At 44.9% G+C, this 22385-nt stretch overlaps 1 protein-coding gene across 1 annotated transcript in view; it reads left to right on the top strand.

The window, feature by feature from the left end:
- Positions 1 to 7366, top strand: part of MCF2L2 (MCF.2 cell line derived transforming sequence-like 2) — a 257863-nt gene extending 250497 nt beyond the window's left edge. The window contains exons 28-30 of the mRNA XM_049775600.1: positions 6734 to 6822; positions 7145 to 7174; positions 7241 to 7366. Of these exons, the coding sequence (XP_049631557.1) occupies positions 6734 to 6822; positions 7145 to 7174; positions 7241 to 7258 (137 nt within the window). The 3' untranslated portion in view covers positions 7259 to 7366. The remainder of the gene's footprint in view (positions 1 to 6733; positions 6823 to 7144; positions 7175 to 7240) is intronic.
- The last annotated feature ends 15019 nt before the right edge of the window (positions 7367 to 22385 follow it).

The following is a 22385-nucleotide window of genomic DNA, read 5'->3' as shown; positions in this document are numbered from 1 at the left end:
GAAACCTGCTTTCCTTCGTCATCCAACCAATAGCAACATACCTACATTAGATTTCCAGTGTCTGATTCATACAATCAGCTTCCACCTGAGAGGGGGTCATGATGGGCCTTCCAGAAGGGAAATGAATGCTTTCAATTGAGTAACACTGAGTTTGAAGAAATCATGGCGAGAAATCTCATGTAGTGTAATTTCAAGAGCTATATATAATGCTGGTGATTAATGGAATGCTTATAGAAACACAGACACCTTTTTCTTTCTTTTGTTGTATTGGGGGGGTGGGCAATGCCCAGTAGTACTCGGGGCTTATTTTTGGCTCTGTACTCAGGAATTACTCTTGGTGGGAAACCATATGTGATGCTAGAAATTGAAACTAGATCTATCTATCAACACCCTATCTGCTGCACTCTCATTCAGTCATTTAATTTTTTTTAAATACTTTATTTAAACACTACAGTTTACAAAGTTGTTCATAATAAGTTGTTTCAGGCATTCAGTGTTCCAGAATCAATACTACTAATGTGACCTTCCTGTCACCACTGTCTCCCACCCCCTCCCAGCCTGCCCTCCAAGTAAGGCCAAGTCCCCACCCTTTAAAGCCCTGGCAGCCACACCCATCCCATAAAACCTCACCCCATTTCTTTAATTAAATAATCTATGAATAAGATTGATAAAGTACTTATTCACACTTTGCAAGATTGTCTTCATGAAACTAAATCCAAATCTTATAGTTCTGGATCAATATGTGAATAGTCAAGAGAGAAATAGTAATTAGGGTAGAGCTCAGAAAAGAGTTGGCCTCATTAATCCAGTAGTAGAGGTTGTCAGTGATTATTATGGTGAAGCAGAAACACCAGAAATTGGGACCAAGATTAAGAGCAGGACAAGAATGCAAGTATCATCAATAGAAGCTAAAGGAAGAGGAACACCTTCCAAGACAAAGCCTCTTCAGGCATTTGATTACTTGTGAATGAATTGAACCTATAAGAATGTTAGACCTGAATAAAGTAAATCTACACTAGTAATGACCAGTATCTCGATGTTTATTTTTCATGTTGCTTAACTTATATGATGAAAAAAACAACAACCCTTCTCTCTACAGGGTCTGGAAAGAGAATACTGGAAGGAAGGCATTTTCTTTGCATATGGCCCATTCCAGTTCAGTCTCCTTCACCAAATATAGTTCCCTGATAACTATGAAGAGTGATTGATCACTAGCACAGATCCCTGAGCACAGCTGGATGTAACCCAAATTTACCTTCTACACTTCCCCCAATATTACAGCATTTACAACTTTATTACTGGGAATATACATTATGAAGTGCAAGCATCTGCAATAAACAGTCAAATGCTTGTTTCATAGCAGTTGATTCTTGTTAGAAACATAATGTCTGAATAACACCATTTAGGTGTTAAGTGGCACTGTAATGATCTGTCTAATGGGGGTGGATAAAAAATTTATTAGAATATGTGGAATTTAAAAGCAATTCGCTGAATGCTTTGTAGTGATTTTGATTTGCTTCCTGTTAGCTAAAGACAGGCTTGCCAAGGAAAGGGGTTCCCTAGCTAAGGAAAGGGACACCCTAGACATGTGTGCTTTTACTGACTCATTACGCTGCTGTGAGGTCTGCAGATCTAATAGAATGAAGTAGGCAAAAAATGGGTTTTAACTCTTTGAAGGCCTAGCTGACTTGATTAACAAACTTAGACATAAACACAATAGTCAGTGCTCAAGCACAAAAGAACGTATCCAGCTCAAACACACTTCATCTCTTTGGATGTGATTTTTGGCTTTCCTGTGCTTAAGAGCTGCTCATTCATGATGACACAAAACCAGGAGAAAGAGGAGAGAGAAAGTCATGGCAGCTTCCAGGCAGGTCTCCACTCCCCAGGAGAAAATGTACTTCACGTGATGCAGATATCTTTAAAGCATTTGGCATACTTAAAAGGAAGAGCAGGTAGGGTACTTGGTTTCCATGCGGCTGACCCAGGATGGATCCCCACAAATCCCAAATGGTCCCCTGAGCCTTCCAGGAGTAATTCCTGAGCGCAGAGCTAGCAATAACCCCTGAGTATCACCAGGTGTGCCCAAAAACAAAAAGAGGAAAGAAATTCCTGGGGTAAGAACCAGCAGCACCAGGTGCTGCTATTGGGTTCTGCTACTGGAAGCCCACACAAACACCACAACTAAGTGTGTAAATCCAGGTTCCCCAACAAGTGCTGGGCTGAGACACTGAAAAAAAAAAAAAAAGTGTGTGTGTGGGGGGTGGGGGACATAGATATTTAAATAAGTAGAATGGCCCCTTATGCCATCTAGTGGACAATAAGGGAAAGACCGTGGCATTATTTCAAAATCACCACTACAAACCAAAAAAAAGATATTCTACAGAGGATAATTTATTTTAATCAATTAAATTTTTCTTTGTTTTGAGGCACCTAAAGATAATAAGAGTTATTCCTCGCTCTGCACTCCTGGTAGACTTGGTGAAGCATATGGGAGGTTGAATATTGAGCCCAGGTCAGCCATATGTAAGGCAAACACCTTATCCACTGTACTATCTCTCTAATCCCCCACAAAGATAATTTAAATTGAAGGAGCTTTCTTGTTATTGAATTTCAATGGGTTTAGAGGGAAAGAAATGGCCATGATAGTTCTAAATGCATGTTAGAATTAAATTCCTTAAATTATCCAGAGGTATGTGATGTGCTTATCACTGCGAGATAAGAACCCTACAGCCATGTTGGTGTGAGTCCTCTCAGCTCACCTCCCCTCTTCTTTTTCGGGGGGAGGAGGTGGGCCACATCCTGTGGCTCTCAGGGAATACTCCTGGCTCTGTACTCAGAAATCGCTCTTGGCAGGCTCGGGGGAGCATATGGGATGCTGGGAATCAAACCTGGGTCCGTTCCGGGTTGGTTGCGTGCAAGACAAAAGCCCTACCGCTGTGCTTTCACTCTGGCCCCTCCTCCCCCCATCTTTTATTTTTTTTGTTTTTGGTTTTTTGGTTTTTGGTTTTTGGTTTTTGGGTCACACCTGGCAGCGGTCAGAGGTTACTCCTGGCAGGCTCGGGGAACCATATGGGATGCCAGGATTCGAACCACCGTCCTGCATGCAAGGCAAACGCCTTACCTACATGCTATCTCTCTGGCCCCCTCCTCCCCCCTTCTTATACTACACTCCAACATGGCTAGTCTACAATTTCTGGGCTGGAAGTGCCCCCAGAGACTCAGGGTTTCTTTCCCCAACCCTCAGTTCAGACTCTGAGAATCAGAGTCAGCTTGCTCATCCAAGATCCAGCTATCACTTTGTGTTGAGCTGTTAGAATGTTGGTCGTGTGTGTGCCAAGAAGACGTTTAGTTTTGTTTTTCTGGGATGGTGTCAAGAGGCTGTGTTTCCTTTAGAATTAATTTTAGGGACTGGAGATACAATATAAGGGTTAAGGTGCTAGCCTTGCACACTGTCAACCCTAGTGTGGTCCTCAGTGCAGCAATGATTCCTCCAAGCATTGTCCCAAGGGCTTACTCTTGAGTACAGAGCCAGGAATAGTCCCTGAACAACTTACTAGCTTGTGACCCTAACTATCCCACACCTCCCAAAGAAAAGTCTTTTTTGGTGTTTTTTTTTGTTTTGTTTTGTTTTGGTTTGGTTTTTGGGTCACACCCGGCAGTGCTCAGGGGTTACTCCTGGCTGTCTGCTCAGAAATAGCTCCTGGCAGGCATGGGGGACCATATGGGACACCGGGATTCAAACCAACCACCTTTGGTCCTGGATTGGCTGTTTGCAAGGCAAACACCGCTGTGCTATCTCTCCGGGCCCGAAAAGTCATTTTTTTGATCTTCTATTCTCCAGGTAATAATGAAGGCGAAGAAAATGGAAAACAGACCTCCCCCAAATGTAAGTAATAGCCCAGTAATGCCTAAGGCTGTTCTGAAATCTTCACTTTAATTTTAGTATAATTATTGTTCATAGGAACAGGTATTACTTATACAGCATAAGGACTTTGCTATTATAATCTTTATTATAATTATAATATAATATGTTTTATTATTATATATCATAAGTACTTATCTTTATGCTATATCAGACATTTTATGTTTTTTTTTTAAACTCACCACAAACAGGGATGAGTTTAGTTAGAGAAATAACTACGTTTTGAACTATCCTAATATTGAGAATGTACGAGGGAAATAGAATGCCTGTCTAGAGTACAGGCGGGGGTTGGGTGGGAGGAGGGAGTGTTGGGACATTGGTGATGGGAACGTCGCACTGGTGATGGGTGGTGTTCTTTACATGACTGAAACCCAAACACAATTGTGTATGTAATAAAAGTTGTTTAAATAAATATACCAGACATTTTAAATGATTAAAATGGTTTATATTTTTAGAATAGATCACACTATCCCCATTTCTGAGATAAGGGAATTGGTGCTCAGAATAAAAGGGTTTGCTCAGGGTTACAGAGCTGATAAGTAAAGCCAGAAACACATTCAGCTCTCACAGTGCCCAAGATACTGGGCCTTTCCCCTTTTTTACCCCCTCCAAGTCTTTGGGGTCCCCTCCCCAGTGCTGCATTTCTAAAGTACCTGAGAGTGTTTGGTGCCCAAACACTGAAGGGGCTTTGGGAGCTGAGATAAGGGGTTAATTCTGGGGAAAGGCTGAGGAGAATGGGAAGCTCCTTCTGCTGTGAACAAGGGGCTGTGACTGATGGGCCTCTCCCAGCCCCACCTAAGGAGTCTGGTTTCTCCCAAGTTTTCATGAGGGACACCAAAGGAGCAGGGAGTGTCACTGCTGCCAAGCATCAGGGTCCACAGGGAGGCCCTAGAGGACCTCCAGAGCAGCTGCAGTTTCTGAAGCTTCTGTGAAGGGTCTTGTAGTGTGGGTGATCTCACTGCCATGGCCCTCTGTCCTGCCACTGTTCCTCCCAGACTTCCTCCTCTCAGAGAAGGAAGTGAAATAGAATGGAAATGAAAGGAATGGAATGGACTGAAATGGAATAGAATAGATCTGGATGGGAGGGAATAGAATGGAGTGGAGTGGAACAGAATAGGATAGGACAGGATAGAATAGAAGGCAGTAGGCCCCACACATGCATAAGAATTCTGTGCCACAAGCTCATGGCTTAGCTTATATATGCATGTTCATACATCACATTGGGGTGTAATTTTGCACTGGCACTTCCTGCATTTACACTCTCAGAAGTATAGACCCTCCCCTCCACTCTAAACTATATGGGTACTTTTGGGGCTTCACTTTCCCACCCTCGTGCCTGGCCAGGAACCCAGGAGAATCTTCCCCTGGAAATCCCAGAGTGCATGAACAGATATCAGGAGTAAACTCTCTCCCCACAAATTTCCCTGAAGGTGAACAGTGACCAAATGATCCCAGAAATTCTGGAGGTATGTCAGACCCATGCCTATTGCAACCTTCCCAATGCCAGTCCTGGAAGGCTGCAGTGGAGACAGAGGCACCTGATCAGAGTTCAGATGGCACCTTTCTTTCTGCACAATAGGGCTAATTCCTTCCTCTCAGTGACGCCTACCACCTCAGAGGCTTCTCCCTGGGCCAGTATCCCCCTTTGCCTGCCACTCCTCCTCCTTCTGGTGCACCAGGCTTGGTGTTAGTCTAGGAGAACTGGGCAGCTGCTAGAAATCTCTGACATTATGGCATCAGCAAGGGGCTGCCCAATGTGCCCCATGTTTCTTAAATAGTTTCCACTGGCATGCTCTGGGGAGAGCTCAGATACCAAAACATATGTAAGAGGCTCCGGGGCAGACAGGGGGAGCTCCCACTTGTTCCTTTACTCTTCCCTGTGATGTCTGGAACTCACCCACCCGCCAATGTCAGGCTCCCCCTCACTCCTCTCTTTCTAACCTTCCTCCCTTTAAGGCTTTGCCCAGCCTCTTGCAGAATTCTCAGAGCCCACTAGATCTGGGATTGGTTCTCAGCTGATTTGGTCTCCTCCTGCAGATAGCAGCTTTTCTAAACTCCTGGGGGACAAAGCCCCTGCAGGCAGAGCCCAGGAGGGAGAGGGTATGGGAACAAAAGCAGAAAGATGGAGTAATAATTTTCATGGGGTATTTACCAACCAAGTGGCGATTCCTTCTCAGCTCTGTTTCTGCATTGTTACAGATGGTTGAGGGACCACCTTTCCGCAGGCACAGAACAATATTCAGTAGTTGGTGGGAGTGTTCTGACTCCCACATGCACCCGTGGGTGTGGCTCATTAGGTTACTCATTGGAGAGAGACCATGCTGGGCCTCTGATTTTGGGTGGAGCAGGTGTGAGGTAGGAGATGGATAGTGATGTTCATTCACAAAGTCTACAAGTAGTGAGGCACAGGCAGGAGTGGGGTCTGGGTGGGGAGAGGCACTGGAGGTATTGAGGAAAATACAGAGATAATTAAGGGTTGGAAGATAGTTCTATACAGGATGCCCCATATGGTCTCCTGAACCCCATCAGAAATGATGCCTAAGTACAGAGCCAGGAGTAAGTCCTAAGCACTGCATGGTGTTACCCAAATCCCAAAAGAGAGGTGGGGTACTTGGAGGCCAAGATCTGAGGACTCTGAACTCTGCATAGAGGCCCCTTCTCCATCCCTTCTTGGTCCATATAGCGATTTTCCTAGCTGAAACTGGGAGCTGGGAGGTAGCAGAGCAGCAGCTCTCCTGGGGAGCCAGATTAGGGATGGACAGTGGACAGGTATGGTCTCCCCCTACCACCTTCTCTTCTTTCCCCAAGGCTGCTCCAGCCAGGAGCCCTTCTCTGCAGACATCGCTGAGGACCGAAAGGCACCAGGAGACATGGAGAAGGAGAGCAGCGCCCTGAGTGTAATTTTTCCTTTTTATCATTCTTTCCCTGTTTCCTGGTCCCCTTGCCATGCTCATCCGTAACTTAGGAAGCTGAGGTCACCTCATGTGCAAAGAGGCTCCAGCACTGCCAGTCCAGCATGTCTCTCGGCACCACCATCAACACCACCTTAGCAAAGATGCAGCTTTGGGGCTACAGTGAGGGGCCTGGTGGGTGGGACACACACACATACACACACACACACACACACACACACACACACACACACATACACACACACACACACACACACCATCCCCTTTCTCACAGCTAACCCTGACAGTGCACCTCTATCCCCTCTAGCTCTCAGGACTTTTCCAGCTGGATGACAGCTATGAAACCTGTTCCCCCAAATCCTTTCATGAAACGGGCAGTGGGATCCAGGAAGGAAAAGGCAGCGAGGAGCAAGACCCGTAAGTGTGAAGGAGGAACAACAAGAGGAGCTCCTGAGTCTTTGCTTCTCCCACCGTCCTCTGGGAATTGAGTATCAGCCACGCACAGGGCACTGGACAAAGGCACATGGATGGATGGATGGATGGATGGACGGGATTCCACTGGTTTTGCTTGGCCCTGTGCAGGAGATGACTGGTTTCAGGGCAAAGGGAAGCCTGCCCGAGGACCCCTCCAACCCTCAGAGACTCCTGTTGGACACACTTGGCTCTGTAGAGCTGCCAGGCCGCTGTCACCTTCAGGGGGAAGAGAGGAATCTTCCTGCAGCCTGCTCCCTGCAAAGCTTGAAGAATGGGAGTGCAGGGCCTGGTGCAGAAGCCAGAGCTCCCTTTACTGGGAACCTGAGCCTATAGATGTGGACACGTGGTGCTGGTGTGACTCGGTGCTAGGATGGTTATTTCTGAGAGGGCTGGTTCTTCAGTGATGTTCTGAGGCACTTATATTGATCTGTTTGAATTAAGAACTAATTTGGCGTCAGCATTTTGGTTGTGCATTTTAATTCATTCCATTCATTTAGTTTGAGGTTTCTAATTATTTGCTACTTTTTTAGCTTTATGCTAACTTTATAATGACATTATCTTCAAACTGGAGTGTTTTTTAAAAATTCAATTTCAGTTACTTATTGATAGTTATTTTAAGAGCTGAAGGTGTAGCTCAGTGATAGAGCTCATGCCTAGAGAATATGCAGACTTGAGTTCCAGAGCACAACATACATACACCAAAAGTGATATATTTTCAAATGAGTTATCTTGACAATGATTTACTTTTAGTTATCTACTCTGACAGTTCTTGATGTCTGAGTTATTCACTCATAGTTATTTTGTTTTTCACTATTGGAGTTTTGACTCATTTATTTTTATAGTTCCCTAGAGGTCATTGGAAGCTTAAAAATTATTTTACTTTTTTCAGAGTAAAATCTTTTGTGACTTTAAGTTTTCTCTAGGTGTTTAGTGTTAGAGTTTCTTATGATCATAGTCATTTATTTTCAATTATTTTTTTTGGTTCTGAATTATTTGTTTTGACCATCTATCAATTTATTTGGTTATTTAACTTTACTTTATTTGGTCATAAATTACTCCTTTTTGAGCATAATATCTGAATTTTTAGAGTTTTTGAGATATGTAGATCTTGTTAATTTTAGGACTTATATTATCCCTATCAAGGATGCCTTTGTCATTTATATTCTTTTTCTAGTCTATAGTTTTACATATTTCATTTTAGATTTATTTATTTTCAAAATTATTTGCTATTACAATGATTTTCAGTAAGGATCCATGAGAGATACAGAGATGAGAAAGAAAGAGTTGTACTATTTTGAGATAATTTAATGTAAAAATAATTGTTACAGGGGGCCAGAGCAATAGTACAACAGGTAGGGCACTGGTTTTACATATGAACAACCTGGGTTCAATCCCCAGCACCCCATATGGTCCCCTGAGCACCTCCAGGAATGATCCCTGAGCACAAACCCAAACTCAGGAGTAAAAACTGAGTACAGCTGGTGTGGCCCAACCACCAAAAAAAAAAAAAAAAAAGTTATAGATATTATAGATTTTAAGAGGAAAAAGAGTGATTCTGTAGCATGTAAAAGGCAGCTAGTGTCCCAAGGTTGAGGAGACCAAGGAAGAGACTGGAATTCTCCTATCTCTGAGCATGGTGGTGGCTGGGCTGAACCCTCTGGGAAGGGGTGCTGCCTGGGGGACTTGTGCTCCAGGAACCACAAAATAATCAAAGCCTTGTGCAAAGCCCTGAGAATGATTGTTGCTCTGCAATGAGGGAAATGTGGGAAAGACAGTCCACAGTGACTGGAACCAAAGGTGGTTCCAGAATGAAGACCCATTTGCTAGGTGACACAGGAGTGACCTTTGCACACAGGAGTCCCTCTTTCTCCCAACAGCCTCTGGGAAGGACACCCTAGTGTCAGAACCTGCTGGGAACCATAGGCTCGGGTGATGTGTCATCACTCCCAACCCAGACAGACAGAACTGGGGGTTATTAAGGGTCAGAGTTAGTCTAGGGTTCAGTTTAGGAATCATCAGGGCTGGGTTGATTCGGTGTGTGAGTAGATGTAAGTTTGGCTGAGCACTTAGTCCTCTGATTGGTGTCTGAGCTGGGCCAGCTTGAAGAGGCCTGTGGGGGTGGACAAGGAACAGAGCTAGATCTTTGCTTCAGAATTTCAGAAAACAATAAGCAGCTTCTCACTGTTCATCAGCCTTCATCTGTGTGGTGGCCAGAAAAAGGCAGCCATGTTGTTTTATGAAATGTTTCAGACTGGTAAGTTATGTTTGTGGGGCCATTCTGTTAGCACCCCCCTTTTCCTAACAACTAAGTATCTTTCTTGCTAGTGTGTGTGTGTGTTTGTGTGTGTGTGCGTGTGTGTGTCAACTGTGTGGATAATTGTGGCTTTTTGCACAACAAAATAAAGCTCTTTCTATATCCGTATATTTGGGGTTTTTGATTTGCATTGTCTTCAGCCCACGTTTCATTTTAACCCTCAGAACATTTATCTGGGTCTCTGCTTCACTCAGTTCTTCAGTGTGTGCTAGTACAAGAGAGACCAGGGATGTAGGAAGATGAAGATGAAGAACAAGCTTGCAAAGCACAGTGGAGGGAACACAGGGCGACTCAGACAGAAAACACCATCCCCACCTGGTTGGACAAATTAAGGGTAGGGGACTCAGAGCCAGACCTGATTCTTCCTGCTGAGTCTGAACGGGCCCATCTGGGCGGACTTAGAAGCAGTTTCCCCAGGTCAGAGAAGCAGAACAATGAAAATACTGAGGGGTTGTAACTGGGTTTGCTTCAATAATCATATCAGAATCATATTTAGGAGAGAAAGCAAGGAGATTTAACCGTTTAATGTCTAAACAGACCACAACTAGGCAACCACCTGAAACTGCAGTCCTGAGCAGGTTAAATTGGGAGATGTCTGACAACATTGCACACTTGTGGGACAAAGGGAGAAGAAACCAAGAATGGGGTGGCACGAGGAGACATAAATGAGAGGAGGGTGGAAAGCAGAGCACAGGCCACCAGCCTGTGGGCCAGTGGCTTAGTGATGCCTCCTGAGGGAATCTCCTCTGGGCTTGTGAGGGCAGTGGGTCGGGATCTTGCAGAGGGCCGGGGTCTCTGAGAAAACAGGTTTGGGCTGCATCAGCGCTGGGTGTGGCCACTAACACAAAGAACGAAGGCATCCCCTGCCATGTCAGTCAGTGACTCTCAGCCCTGATCATGTGTTTATAATCGTCTCCAGTTCAAGCTCCTCAGCATTACTTGTTGGTGGCTTCAATGATCTGATCAAGCACAAGAAGCACTTTTCTCAGGGCAAGAACTAAATCTGGAAAGAAAAAGTACAGCATTCTACTTTTTCTGCAAACACTCATCTTGGATCCTCACCTTGTTACTCTCCATAGAAGCACTTCCTCAGTCCTTCAGTCCTCAGCCTTTTTCTGCATCCACAGAAACAGCCATACTTAATGGGGCTGGCAGAGCAGGAAGTGTCCAAACCTGTGGGCCTTGTAGGTAGGTAGAATTGCCTCACAAATTTCATGTCATAGGTTGACCAGAGGAGCCACATAAGTTCTGGTCATCATTGTGCTGTTCCCAAGGCTGTCCCAGGTGTCCTGTGTGAGTCCAGATGCTCTGGCATCTCTGGGAGGAAGAAAGCCCAGCTGCCTTTGTCACTCCTTTGTAGGAGTGACTAGTAGGCTGGGGAGGGCTGATTGGGATCAATCTCTGGGTTCATGCCAGGAACGTAGTAGGTCTCCAAAACTCACTGCACTCCAGGGTCCCTGCACACTGTTGTTTCTCAGATCAGAGTTGTGATGTTTTGAGACACCTTAAAACAAGGGAGAAAATAGACTGCTGTGAGTGAATTTTGTGTCATCTTTCTATCTAAGTAAATGGAAAAGAATCCAGAACCATCAGATAAATACAACCCCAGGCCTTTTTTGTTTGTTTGTTTTGTTAAAAATTATTGTCTTTGGTGAGATAAGTCAGTGGGTAGTGTTACATCAGCTGTCCCAAGCTTGATCACCAACTTTCTATCTGGTCCCCTAAGCCCACCAGGAGTGACTCCTGAGCATAGAGTCCTAAGCAGTGCTCAATATGTGCCTCCCCTACCGCACCAAAAAGCTTTCCTTGTTGCACAATGCAAATACTGCACCATACAAGTTCAACTGTTTGTACAATGCTATATTGTTCAAAATGTCATGCCTGTGATTTTATTATTATTGGAAGGACTGGGCCACACTCAACAGTACTCGAGGTTTATTCCTGGTTCTGCACACAGGAGTAGCCCCCGCTGGGCTGCAGGGGACCCTATGTAGTGTCAGAGATCAAATGAGATTAGTAGAATGCAAGACAAGTACATTATTTACACTGTCTTAGGCCCTCTGACTGTGGCTTCAAAGACAATCCCATTCAAGTGACTTTTGTTTGGGTTTATTGTTGTTGTTTGTCTGGGAGTCATACCTTTCTATGCTCAGGGCTTGCTCCTAATTCTGCTCAGTGGTCACTTTTGAAATGGCTGGGTAGAACATATTGAGTGCCAGGATTTGAACCTGGCTCTACAGCATGCCAGGCAAGTATCCTACCCATGGTACTTTCAATCTAGCCTAAGTGTTTAAAGACTGTAGTGTGCTTGTCTTGCATGCGCCAATCTGGGTTAGATACCAGGCACCACAAGTGGAGCTGTTAGATCCTGAGCACCACCTGGAGTGATTCTGAAGTGCAGAGCCAGGGTATGGGAAAGAAGAAAGGAAGGAAGGAAGGAAGGAAGGAAGGAAGGAAGGAAGGAAGGAAGGAAGGAAGGAAGGAAGGAAGGAAGGAAGGAAGGAAGGAAGGAAGGAAGGAAGGAAGGAGAGAAGGAAGGAAGGAAGGAAGGAAGGAAGGAAGGAAGGAAGGAAGGAAGGAAGGAAGGAAGGGAGGGAGGGAGGGAGGGAGGGAGGGAGGGAGGGAGAGAGGGAGGTAGGGAGAGAGGAAGGAAGGAAGGGTGGAAGGAAGGAAAGAAGGAAGGAAGGGAGGGAGGGAGGGAGGGAGGTAGGGAGAGAGGAAGGAAGGAAGGAAGGGTGGAAGGAAGGAAGGGAGTATGGGAGGAAGGGAGAGATATAAGAAGGAAGCAAGGAATGAGGGAGGGAAGGATGAGAAGATAAGGGAGAGAAGGAAAGAGGAGGGATGGAGGAAAATGTGGGAAGAAATGGAAGGAAGTAGGAAGGAAGGATGAGAAGAAAGGAAGAATGGGAAGGAAGGGAGGGAAGGATGGGATAGAAGGAGGGAAAGAAGGAAAATAGAAAGGAAGGAAGGGAGGAAGGAAGGATAGGTGGGAAGGAAAGGAGGAAGGAAGGAAGGAAGGGTGGAAGGAAGGAAGGAAGGAAGGGAGGGAGGGAGGAAGGAAGGAAGGGAGGGAGGGAGGGAGAGAGGGAGGGAAGGAGAGAGGAAGGTAGGAAGGAAGGAAGGCTGGAAGGAAGGAAAGAAGGAAGGAAGGAAGGAAGGAAGGAAGGAAGGAAGGGAAGGAGGAAGGAAGGAAGGGAGGGAGGGAGGGAGGGAAGGAGGAAGGGAGGAGGGAGGAAGGGAGTATGGGAGGAAGGGAGAGATATAAGAAGGAAGCAAGGAATGAGGGAGGGAAGGATGAGAAGATAAGGGAGAGAAGGAAAGAGGAGGGATGGAGGAAAAGGTGGGAAGAAATGGAAGGAAGTAGGAAGGAAGGATGAGAAGAAAGGAAGAATGGGAAGGAAGGGAGGGAAGGATGGGATAGAAGGAGGGAAAGAAGGAAAATAGAAAGGAAGGAAGGGAGGAAGGAAGGATAGGTGGGAAGGAAGGGAGGAAGGAAGGAAGGAAGGGTGGAAGGAAGGAAGGAAGGAAGGGAGGGAGGGAGGGAGGGAGGGAGGGAGGGAGGGAGGAAGGAAGGGAGGGAGGGAGGGAGAGAGGGAGGGAAGGAGAGAGGAAGGTAGGAAGGAAGGAAGGGTTGAAGGAAGGAAAGAAGGAAGGAAGGGAGGGAGGGAGGAAGGGAAGGAGGAAGGAAGGAAGGAAGGGAGGGAGGGAGGGAGGGAGGGAAGGAGGAAGGGAGGAGGGAGGAAGGGAGTATGGGAGGAAGGGAGAGATATAAGAAGGAAGCAAGGAATGAGGGAGGGAAGGATGAGAAGATAAGGGAGAGAAGGAAAGAGGAGGGATGGAGGAAAAGGTGGGAAGAAATGGAAGGAAGTAGGAAGGAAGGATGAGAAGAAAGGAAGAATGGGAAGGAAGGGAGGGAAGGATGGGATAGAAGGAGGGAAAGAAGAAAAATAGAAAGGAAGGAAGGGAGGAAGGAAGGATAGGTGGGAAGGAAGGGAGGAAGGAAGGAAGGGTGGAAGGAAGGAAGGAAGGAAGGAAGGAAGGAAGGAAGGAAGGAAGGAAGGAAGGAAGGAAGGAAGGAAGGAAGGATAGGTGGAAGGAAGGATAGGTGGGAAGGAAGGGAGGAAGGGTGGAAGGAAGGGTGGAAGGAAAGAAGGAAGAAGGAAGGAAGGAAGGAAGGAAGGAAGGAAGGAAGGAAGGAAGGAAGGAAGGAAGGAAGGAAGGAAGGAAGGAAGGAAGACAATCTCTTCCAAGTTGTTACTCTCATGCCTGCTTTCCATTTCGCATGTAAACTGCACAGGGAAATTAAGAAATTCTCCCAATCTCCAAAGTAAATTGATACTTAATACCCTTCTGGTATTAAACCAGAAACAACAAAGTTCTGAAGGAGATACAATTAAAGAGATTATGGTCTCCTAGTTTGTCATGAATGTATTAGCCAGTTGAATGCAATAGAGTTATAATTTGCATTATAATTAGTTGTCACAAGGTAAGGCACATTTTTCTGAGGACAAATCTTGGTTTCCAAGATACCAGCATCTCTAAATAGTCACTTTCCTAATGAACGCAACAAGGTAGACCCTGCTGTATTCTGTGTGAGCACAGGTCCCAGGCCTCTCACGACTTCCCAGAAGCCTCCCTGTTGTGTACTGTTGCCATTGTCCACAAGAGGGCCTCAGATTTCAGCACGTTGCTGAGGCATGGAAATATACCACATCTGAGTAAAAGCACCTCAGCAGCATCTCATCCTTGGGCACTTACATTCAACCCAGGACTGGTTGTCTGAGATCCACCTGGGAGACCTAACGCTTTAAAGTTTACTCTTCATTGGACAGTTTAAGATATAAGTGCAAAGAACTGGGGCAAGGCAGTGGTCTTAAAAAGACTGGCTGGCGGGGCCGGTGAGGTGGCGCTAGAGGTAGCCAAGGAAGGACCATGGTTCAATCCCCCGGTGTCCCATATGGTCCCCCCCAAGCCAGAGGCAATTTCTGAGCACTTAGCCAGGAGTAACCCCTGAGCAGCAAATGGGTGTGGCCCCAAAACTAAAATAAATAAATAAATAGATAGAGAGATAGATAAATAAATAAGTAAATAAATAAATAAATAAATAAATAAATAAATAAATAAATAAAAAGACTGGCTGGCCCAGTTGGCTCTCCAGCACTGCTTATGGTTCCCTGAGCGCTGGTAGGAAAGATCACTGAGCACAGATTCAAAAGTCAGCTTGGTGTACAGCCAATATGGCCCAAGATTTAAAATTTTATTTATATATATTTATTACATTTATATATTTATATTTATAAATATCATATTTTAAATTTAATGTAATATTTTAATATTATTTTAATATTTAATATCAATATTATATTATACGAATATATTGTTATATGTTATATATTATATTATTTATATATTGTTTATTATATAATATTTATATAAGCATATATTATATTATTGTATAATATATATTAATATTATATGTATTTCTATATATAATATAGAAATAAATATATATATATATTTTTAACTGTGCTGGAGCATGACTGCCAGCATGCCATGCCAGACTTGTCTTCTCACGGTGCCCCATTATGGTGAAGAGTACTAAATTTCTTCTGATTCTTAAAGTACATTAATCTTATCACGGGACTCTACCCTGTAGAGTTATCGCCCAGATCCTTTCCCTCTACACATCACATTAGGGCTAAGAACTCTTTTTGTGTTAATCTGATGCGAACTCATGGTTTTATATTTACAAGGCCAGTACTCAGAGACTCTTCACTTTTCCTCTGGCCCTTGACTATCTGAGGGGGAGCTGGCTGGGCTATTCAATGACCTGAGAAAGCACCCGAGGCGTAAAATCCTCTGGTCACTGTAGCTTGAGGCTCTCTGTGCCCTCCAGGCCCATGACTGGATTTCTCTTGACTAAAAGGAGCCTTGGCTTCTGTAATGTCATAAACAAATGTTATTTCAATAAAAGCATGTTTTTCTTTGTTTGCCTTAAGGGATTTGGGGGAGTTAAAGGGGATGGGTCCCCATTTCAAGGGATCTGGATGGGGTGGGTTACTCCTGGAAATTTTCAATCAGTGTGGCCAGTAGTTCAAGGGCTCAAGGGCAAGGGCCCACAGATGTAATGCTACTCTCACCTGCAGAGCTCAGAGCCACCGGGGTCACCCTGTACCATCTTTCTATACCCCATTTCTTGTTTTCATGTGTTCAACATCTTAGTAGAAAGTGAATGAGAAAAATGGAATGAGAATAAGTGAATGAGAAAAAGAAGACCCCTTCTCAGAATGAGAAGCTGGGATCTTGGAAAACAAGATTTGTGAATGAGAAAAAGAACTTGGAGCCACTACACATTCTGCCCCTCTCCTGGGGAGGACCTTCACCGGACCATTCCCCACCCCTCTCCTCACAAGCACTCAAGGCAGAAGCGAAAGTGCCTGCTTTCCACATGAGCCACTTGTGGTTTCCCCACCCTCTACCCCTACCAGCAACTCTTTTAGGAGAGCCTTCCACCCCAGGCTGGTTTGTCACTCATTTGGGCATACAGAAGCCAAGTGAGCGAGACACAGAACGTGTCCTCATGGTTGGTCATAGCTGATCTGCAAGTGCCTCACGCTGTCTTCCTGAGGCACTATTCCCGGGACCCAGCTCTGCTGAACAAGGCTGGGGTGCAGTGGAGGTGGCTGTTCTGGGTTCAGCCGTCATGCTACGGCGCCTCTCTGTCATGTTGGTGTTCTTCCTATCCCTGGCTGGTGAGTGACAGACTTAGTTTTCTATTTCAACCCTTCTGCATCAGATCTTTTACCATTTAAATAGACTGTAGTGGGCCCGGAGAGATAGTACAGCGGTGCTTGCCTTGCAAGCAGCCGATCCAGAACCTAAGGTGGTTGGTTCAAATCCCGGTGTCCCATATGGTCCCCCGTGCCTGCCAGGAGCTATTTCTGAGCAGACAGCCAGGAGTGACCCCTGAGCACCGCTGGGTGTGAACCAAAAACCAAAAAAAAAAAAAAAAAAAAAAAAGACTGTAGTGCCACTGAGCACGATGAGATGTGGATTGACTGTATGTCATGAGCTTTGGCCACTGCATGGCTCTGGGAGGGGAAAGTGTCTCCACCTGGTTAACTGATACATAGGAATAGGCACATTGCATTTCTTTCCCAGGGCTTTTGCAGCTTGGACCTGTTTTCTGTGAGTCTTACAGAGCAGGTGTCAACCCAAGAAGAGAATGACACTGTCCACAGTTCCCAAATGGGTTCTTGGTACCTAACCGAAGAGAATTGTAGAGATCCTTTTGATTTCAAAGGCAGAGAACTCAGCCAGCACTTAGAAATGGAGGCTCTTCCTACATCTTCTGAGGAAAGGACAATAGGTCTTGCTCCCTGTTCTCAGATAGAAGAGCTGTCTGTAGAGTAAATAAATGCCTCACAGTATAACAGTGAGATGGTCAACCAATTGTAAAATTATAGAAAGGTATAAGCCTTTCTTTTAGGGCCCAGAGAGATAGCACAGCGGTGTTTGCCTTGCAAGCAGCCGATCCAGAACCAAAGGTGGTTGGTTCGAATCCCGGTGTCCCATATGGTCCCCCATGCCTGCCAGGAGCTATTTCTGAGCAGACAGCCAGGAGTAACCCCTGAGCAACGCCGGGTATGGCCCAAAAACCAAAAAAAAAAAAAAAAGACTTTCTTTTAAAAGCTGGAAATCAGAGTCTGGGAAATCTCCTGATGCATTGAATCCTCTTCTGTGCTGTTATCAAGTTTCCTGCCTGGGCCACAGTTCAGGCTAGAACCATTGAGTGGAGCACAGGAGGAAATGTTCTCTGTCCACAAGACCCTCCTTGCTCATGTGCTCAGCTGCAGGGCTTATAGACACTTGATTGTAATGTTAATAGTTATGAGTTAGTTGGGTCAACAGTTAGCTGCCTTCATTCAACCACGCTTTCAGAATTCGAGTTTACATTCTTCGGGGAACAAAGAAGAAATCTTTGTTCTACTTAGCACAGTGTGCTAGTAAAAGAGTCAAAGATCTTAATCTACAGTGACCCTCTGACCCTCAAGCCTGCCCACGGTGAACATTTGTTCAATGGTTCATAGCTGGAGGCCCAGCAGTGCTAAAGGCAATGGTGGTTTAATAACCACCAAGTCAAGGGGGGAGGAGTTACCTCCCAAGTTCCTCAGAAGTGACCTCAGTGTGTGCAGCATGAGACAGTATCTCCTCCTGTCCTGCAGTTTCCAGATGAGGTTGGCTCAGGAGTGACTGCGCAGGGCACTCAACTATCCAGTAGCTGTGCTAAGATATGCTTGGGAAACTTGCTGCTGACTCTATGTTCTATGCTGCTGCATAGGGTCATGAAGTACTTGTTGAATTGGAGATAAGCAAAAATCATTGGACTTTTTGCTAGGAAAGCTATAGGTTCTTGTGTTGCATGCAGCCAACCTGAGTTCAATCCCCAGTACTCCATATGGTTCCTCGAGCATTGCAGGAGTGATCCCTGAGCATCACTGGGTATGACTGCTCCCCTTCCCCCAAACATAAAGCAAGAACAACATTCAACCCACCTTTCACTTGGCCTATGTCTCTAGCCTTCTGAAACAGTCTAAGTCAGTGTTTTCTTATCTGAAAAATGTACGTATTAAGACGCTTTCATCAACAGGTTTTAACAACCCTTGATCTAAGAACTGCCTTATAGTCAATGTTTTTTTGGACATTTTATTCTTATGAGAAAAATAGCCATTTAGAAATGTTCAAAATTTTAAATAAAAGAAGCTAGTAAAGATATTTATGAGGGGGCTGGAGAGATAGCATGGAGGTAAGGCTTTTGCCTTTCATGCAAAAGGACAGTGGTTCGAATCCCAGCATCCCATATAGTCCCCTGTGCCTGCCAGGGGCAATTTCTGAGCATAGAGCCAGGAGTAACGCCTGAGCGCTGCCAGGTATGACCCAAAAACCAAAAAACAAAACAAAACAAAACAAAAAAAATGCCATTCTCAAACCTTCTACACATTCATTTGGGCCGGGCGGTGGCGCTAAAGGTAAGGTGCCTGCCTTGCCTGCGCTAACCTTGGACAGACCGCGGTTCGATCCCCCGGTGTCCCATATGGTCCCCCAAGCCAGGAGCAACTTCTGAGCACATAGCCAGGAGTAACCCCTGAGCATTATCGGGTGTGGTCCAAAAACCAAAAAAAAAAAAAAAAAAAAAGATATTTATGAGTAATTTTGGTTAGCAACAAATCTTTCTTTTTCTTTTTCTTTTTCTTTTTGGTTTTTGGGCCACACCTGGTGATGCTCAGGGGTTACTCCTGGCTATGCGCTCAGAAATTGCTCCTGGCTTGGGAGACCATATGGAATGCCGGGGATTGAACCAGGTTTGTCCTGCATCGGCTGCATGCAAGGCAAATGCCCTAACACAGTACTATTGCTCCGGCCCCATAGCTACAAATCTTGAGACTTTAAATTCCAGTACAGCATCATCTCCTTTCCTGTTTTCCTGTATTTTCCCAAGTCACTGCTCAGCACTAGGTAGCTCTGGTCTCAGTGGGTGTCTGCAGGTAAATGCAATAAATCACTAGCATTGAAGGTACAGAGCTGTCACTCAGCATGTCTCTGAGTATCATCTATACTCTGCCCCTTCCCTAGTTTGTGATGTGTTTGGAAGGAGTAGGTGAGAGAGGATCAAATTACTACAATGATAGTTATTGGAATGATCCCTCTGGACAAAAACAAGGTTCTGAAAGGCGGTAAAGTGATATACAAGATGCCTCTTTAGTAATAATACTGCACAATGTCTAAAAGGAAAAAAAAAGTGAGAGAGGAGAAAAATGTCTGCCACAGAGACAGGCAGCGGGAGTACAGGAGGGAAACTGGGGACATTGGTGTCAGGAAATGTGCACTGTTGAAGGTTGTCATACACTATATGAGCAAAATTCAATCACGAACAACTTTGTAACTAAAAGAAAAAAAAAACTGTATCACAGGCCAGAGAGTTGGCATGGAGATAAGGCGTTGGCCTTGCATGCAGGTCGGTGGTTCGAATTCTGACGAATTCTGACATCCCATATGGTCCCCCGAGCCTACCAGGAGCAATTTCTGAGCGCAGAGCCAGGAGTGGCCCCTGAGCGCTGCCGGTGTAACCCAAAAACCAACCAACCAACCAAACAAACAAAAAACCTATATCACAAACAACCTTGTAAACCATGTGTTTAAAGTAATTTTTGGGGTGTGGGTTTTGGGTCACACCCGGCAGCGCTCAGGGGTTACTCCTGGCTCTACGCTCAGAAATTGCTCCTGGCAGGCTTGGGGGATCATATGGGATGCCGGGATTCAAACCACCGACCTTCTGCACGCAAGGCCAACGCCTTACCTCCATGCTATCTCTACAGCCCCTTAAAGTAATTTTTTAAAAAGAAGATAAATGACTGTTAAAGAATCAGAGGAAGTGATCCACTGAGCTATGTCCTGGAGAAAACCTATGTAAATAACACACATTGAGTCTTGTTTCAGGGTCCATGAGCATTTCACTTCAACCTACTTCATCAAATTATCCTCTTCACCCACTCAGTAAGTCTTCTATCCAATCCACATCTACTAACCACATTCTTTACACAGGTAGTTCTTTGGGCTGAAGAACACGCATAGAGTTCCCCCTCTGGAAGTTTGTTTTAATCTTGAGGGAGAAACACAGGGTGAACACTTAAGAAATAAACATATAGTCAGGGCTGATACTCCACTGATATGTTCTGGCTTCTTGTTGAGTATTTGAATACCATCCCATGTGAAGCTAAAATTATTTCAGGAAAAGCAACAACTATATCACCAAGAGGTGAGTGGCAGGGGTAGGGAGGCTTTTGATATAAGAAGGACAGGAAGGGGCCCGGAGAGATAGCACAGCGGTGTTTGCCTTGCAAGCAGCCAATCCAGGACCTAAGGTGGTTGGTTCAAATCCCGGTGTCCCATATGGTCCCCCGTGCCTGCCAGGAGCTATTTCTGAGCAGACAGCCAGGAGTAACCCCTGAGCATCACCGGGTGTGGCCCAAAAACAAAAAAAAAAAAAGAAGGACAGGAAGGACTGAAGAAATTAACCAAAGTGTGAGGTATTAAGTGTGAGATACTAAGCTTACCAGAAGTCTTCCACAGTAGTGGCTTAATTTTCTTCCTTACTTGATATAATTTAGGCTATTCAAAAAGTTAAGTAAGGAAATAACAGGAAGTTGTCCCTATTTTAGGGTAACTAACTCTTAAGATTAGAAGATTAGGGGCCGGCGAGGTGGCGCTAGAGGTAAGGTGTCTGCCTTGCAAGCGCTAGCCAAGGAAGGACCGCGGTTCAATCCCCCGGCATCCCATATGGTCCCCTCAAGCCAGGGGCAATTTCTGAGCACGTAGCCAGGAGTAACCCCTGAGCATCAAACAGGTGTGGCCCGAAAAACAAAACAAAACAAAACAAACAAAAAAAAGATTAGAAGATTAAGGTGGAAGGGACATGAATCTCTTACCATTTAAATTATTAAGCCTAGATTGGTTGAACACATGGTAATATTTATAGGCTTAGTCCACAATCAGGTTAGGTTTTGAACTGAATCATCTTTTGGGGGGAGAGGGGACAGCATACCTGTCAGAGCTCAAGACTTATTTCTGGCTTGGTGCTCAGTGATCACTCCTAGTGTGGTGCTCAGAGGACTTTAAGGAGTACGAGGGATAGAACTGGGATTAGCCATGTGCAAGGCAAGCTCCTAATCACCTGTACTATCTTTCTGACTTGGGACTAGAATGTCTTTGAGATCCTACTGGAAGCTGTAGAGATTGTACAGGAGTTAAGGCTCTTGTTTTGCAGTGTAGCTAACCCTGGTTCAATCTCTACTTCTGAATTTATTTCCCCAACCATCTCTAGGGGTTTCTCCTGAGAACAAAACCTGAATACCTCTAAGTATGGCCCAAGCCTCCACACCTTCTCAAAACAAAACAAAACACTTCTTCTTTGTACCTAGAATTCTATGGCACATGTACAGTAGCTCAGTATATGTTTAATTACTATCATCATCTGCAACACTCCCCAATCAGGTCTCCACAGCAACACTCTACCCAGAAAAATTCTTTACCTACAACTGTCCACATGCACAACTGAAGGTGTGAAAGGAAGAGGCATCCATATTTGTGTATATGACCAAAATGAGCACTTAGGTGTACTAGACCATACGGACCATATAGTATACCACACAGAAGTGTCTGAATGCAGTGTACTCATAGCCCTGAGGAGTATATGGGTGCAACCAAGATATTCTCACTGAACCTTGTAGTAGTATCTTGGGGAAATGTCACTTTATTGCTAAAGTCTTGTCAATTGTCACCAAATCAATAATAGGCAAATTCATTATATGTATTTATTTTGGGATGGGGCCACACCCTATAGTTATCTGGGTTTATTCCTGGCTCTGTGCTCAGGAATCACTTCTAGTGGGACTTGGGGAACCTTTATGGTATCTTACTCACTGTACTATTTCTCCATCCCTCCATATTTATCTTAAAAGAAGAAATATCCCAGAACCAGAGCAATCAAACAGTGGGTAGAGCACTTGCCTTTTGCGCCGCTGCCCTAGGCTTCATCCCTGATATCCCATGATGATCCCCTGAGCAAAACTAAGAATAATTCCTGAGTGCAGAGCCAGAAGTAACCTCTGAGCACCACTTGATGTTGGCCCAAAAACAAACAAACAAACAAAAGATACATTCTAATGGGAGTAGGGGGTGAATCTTGCTAAGTGTTAATTAA

This window comes from Suncus etruscus, chromosome 6 (assembly GCF_024139225.1).
Source record: "Suncus etruscus isolate mSunEtr1 chromosome 6, mSunEtr1.pri.cur, whole genome shotgun sequence".
Classification (NCBI taxonomy): Eukaryota; Metazoa; Chordata; class Mammalia; order Eulipotyphla; family Soricidae; genus Suncus; species Suncus etruscus.
The sequence above is the reverse complement of the archived record's forward strand: the minus strand, read 5'-3'. Positions and strand labels throughout refer to the sequence as shown.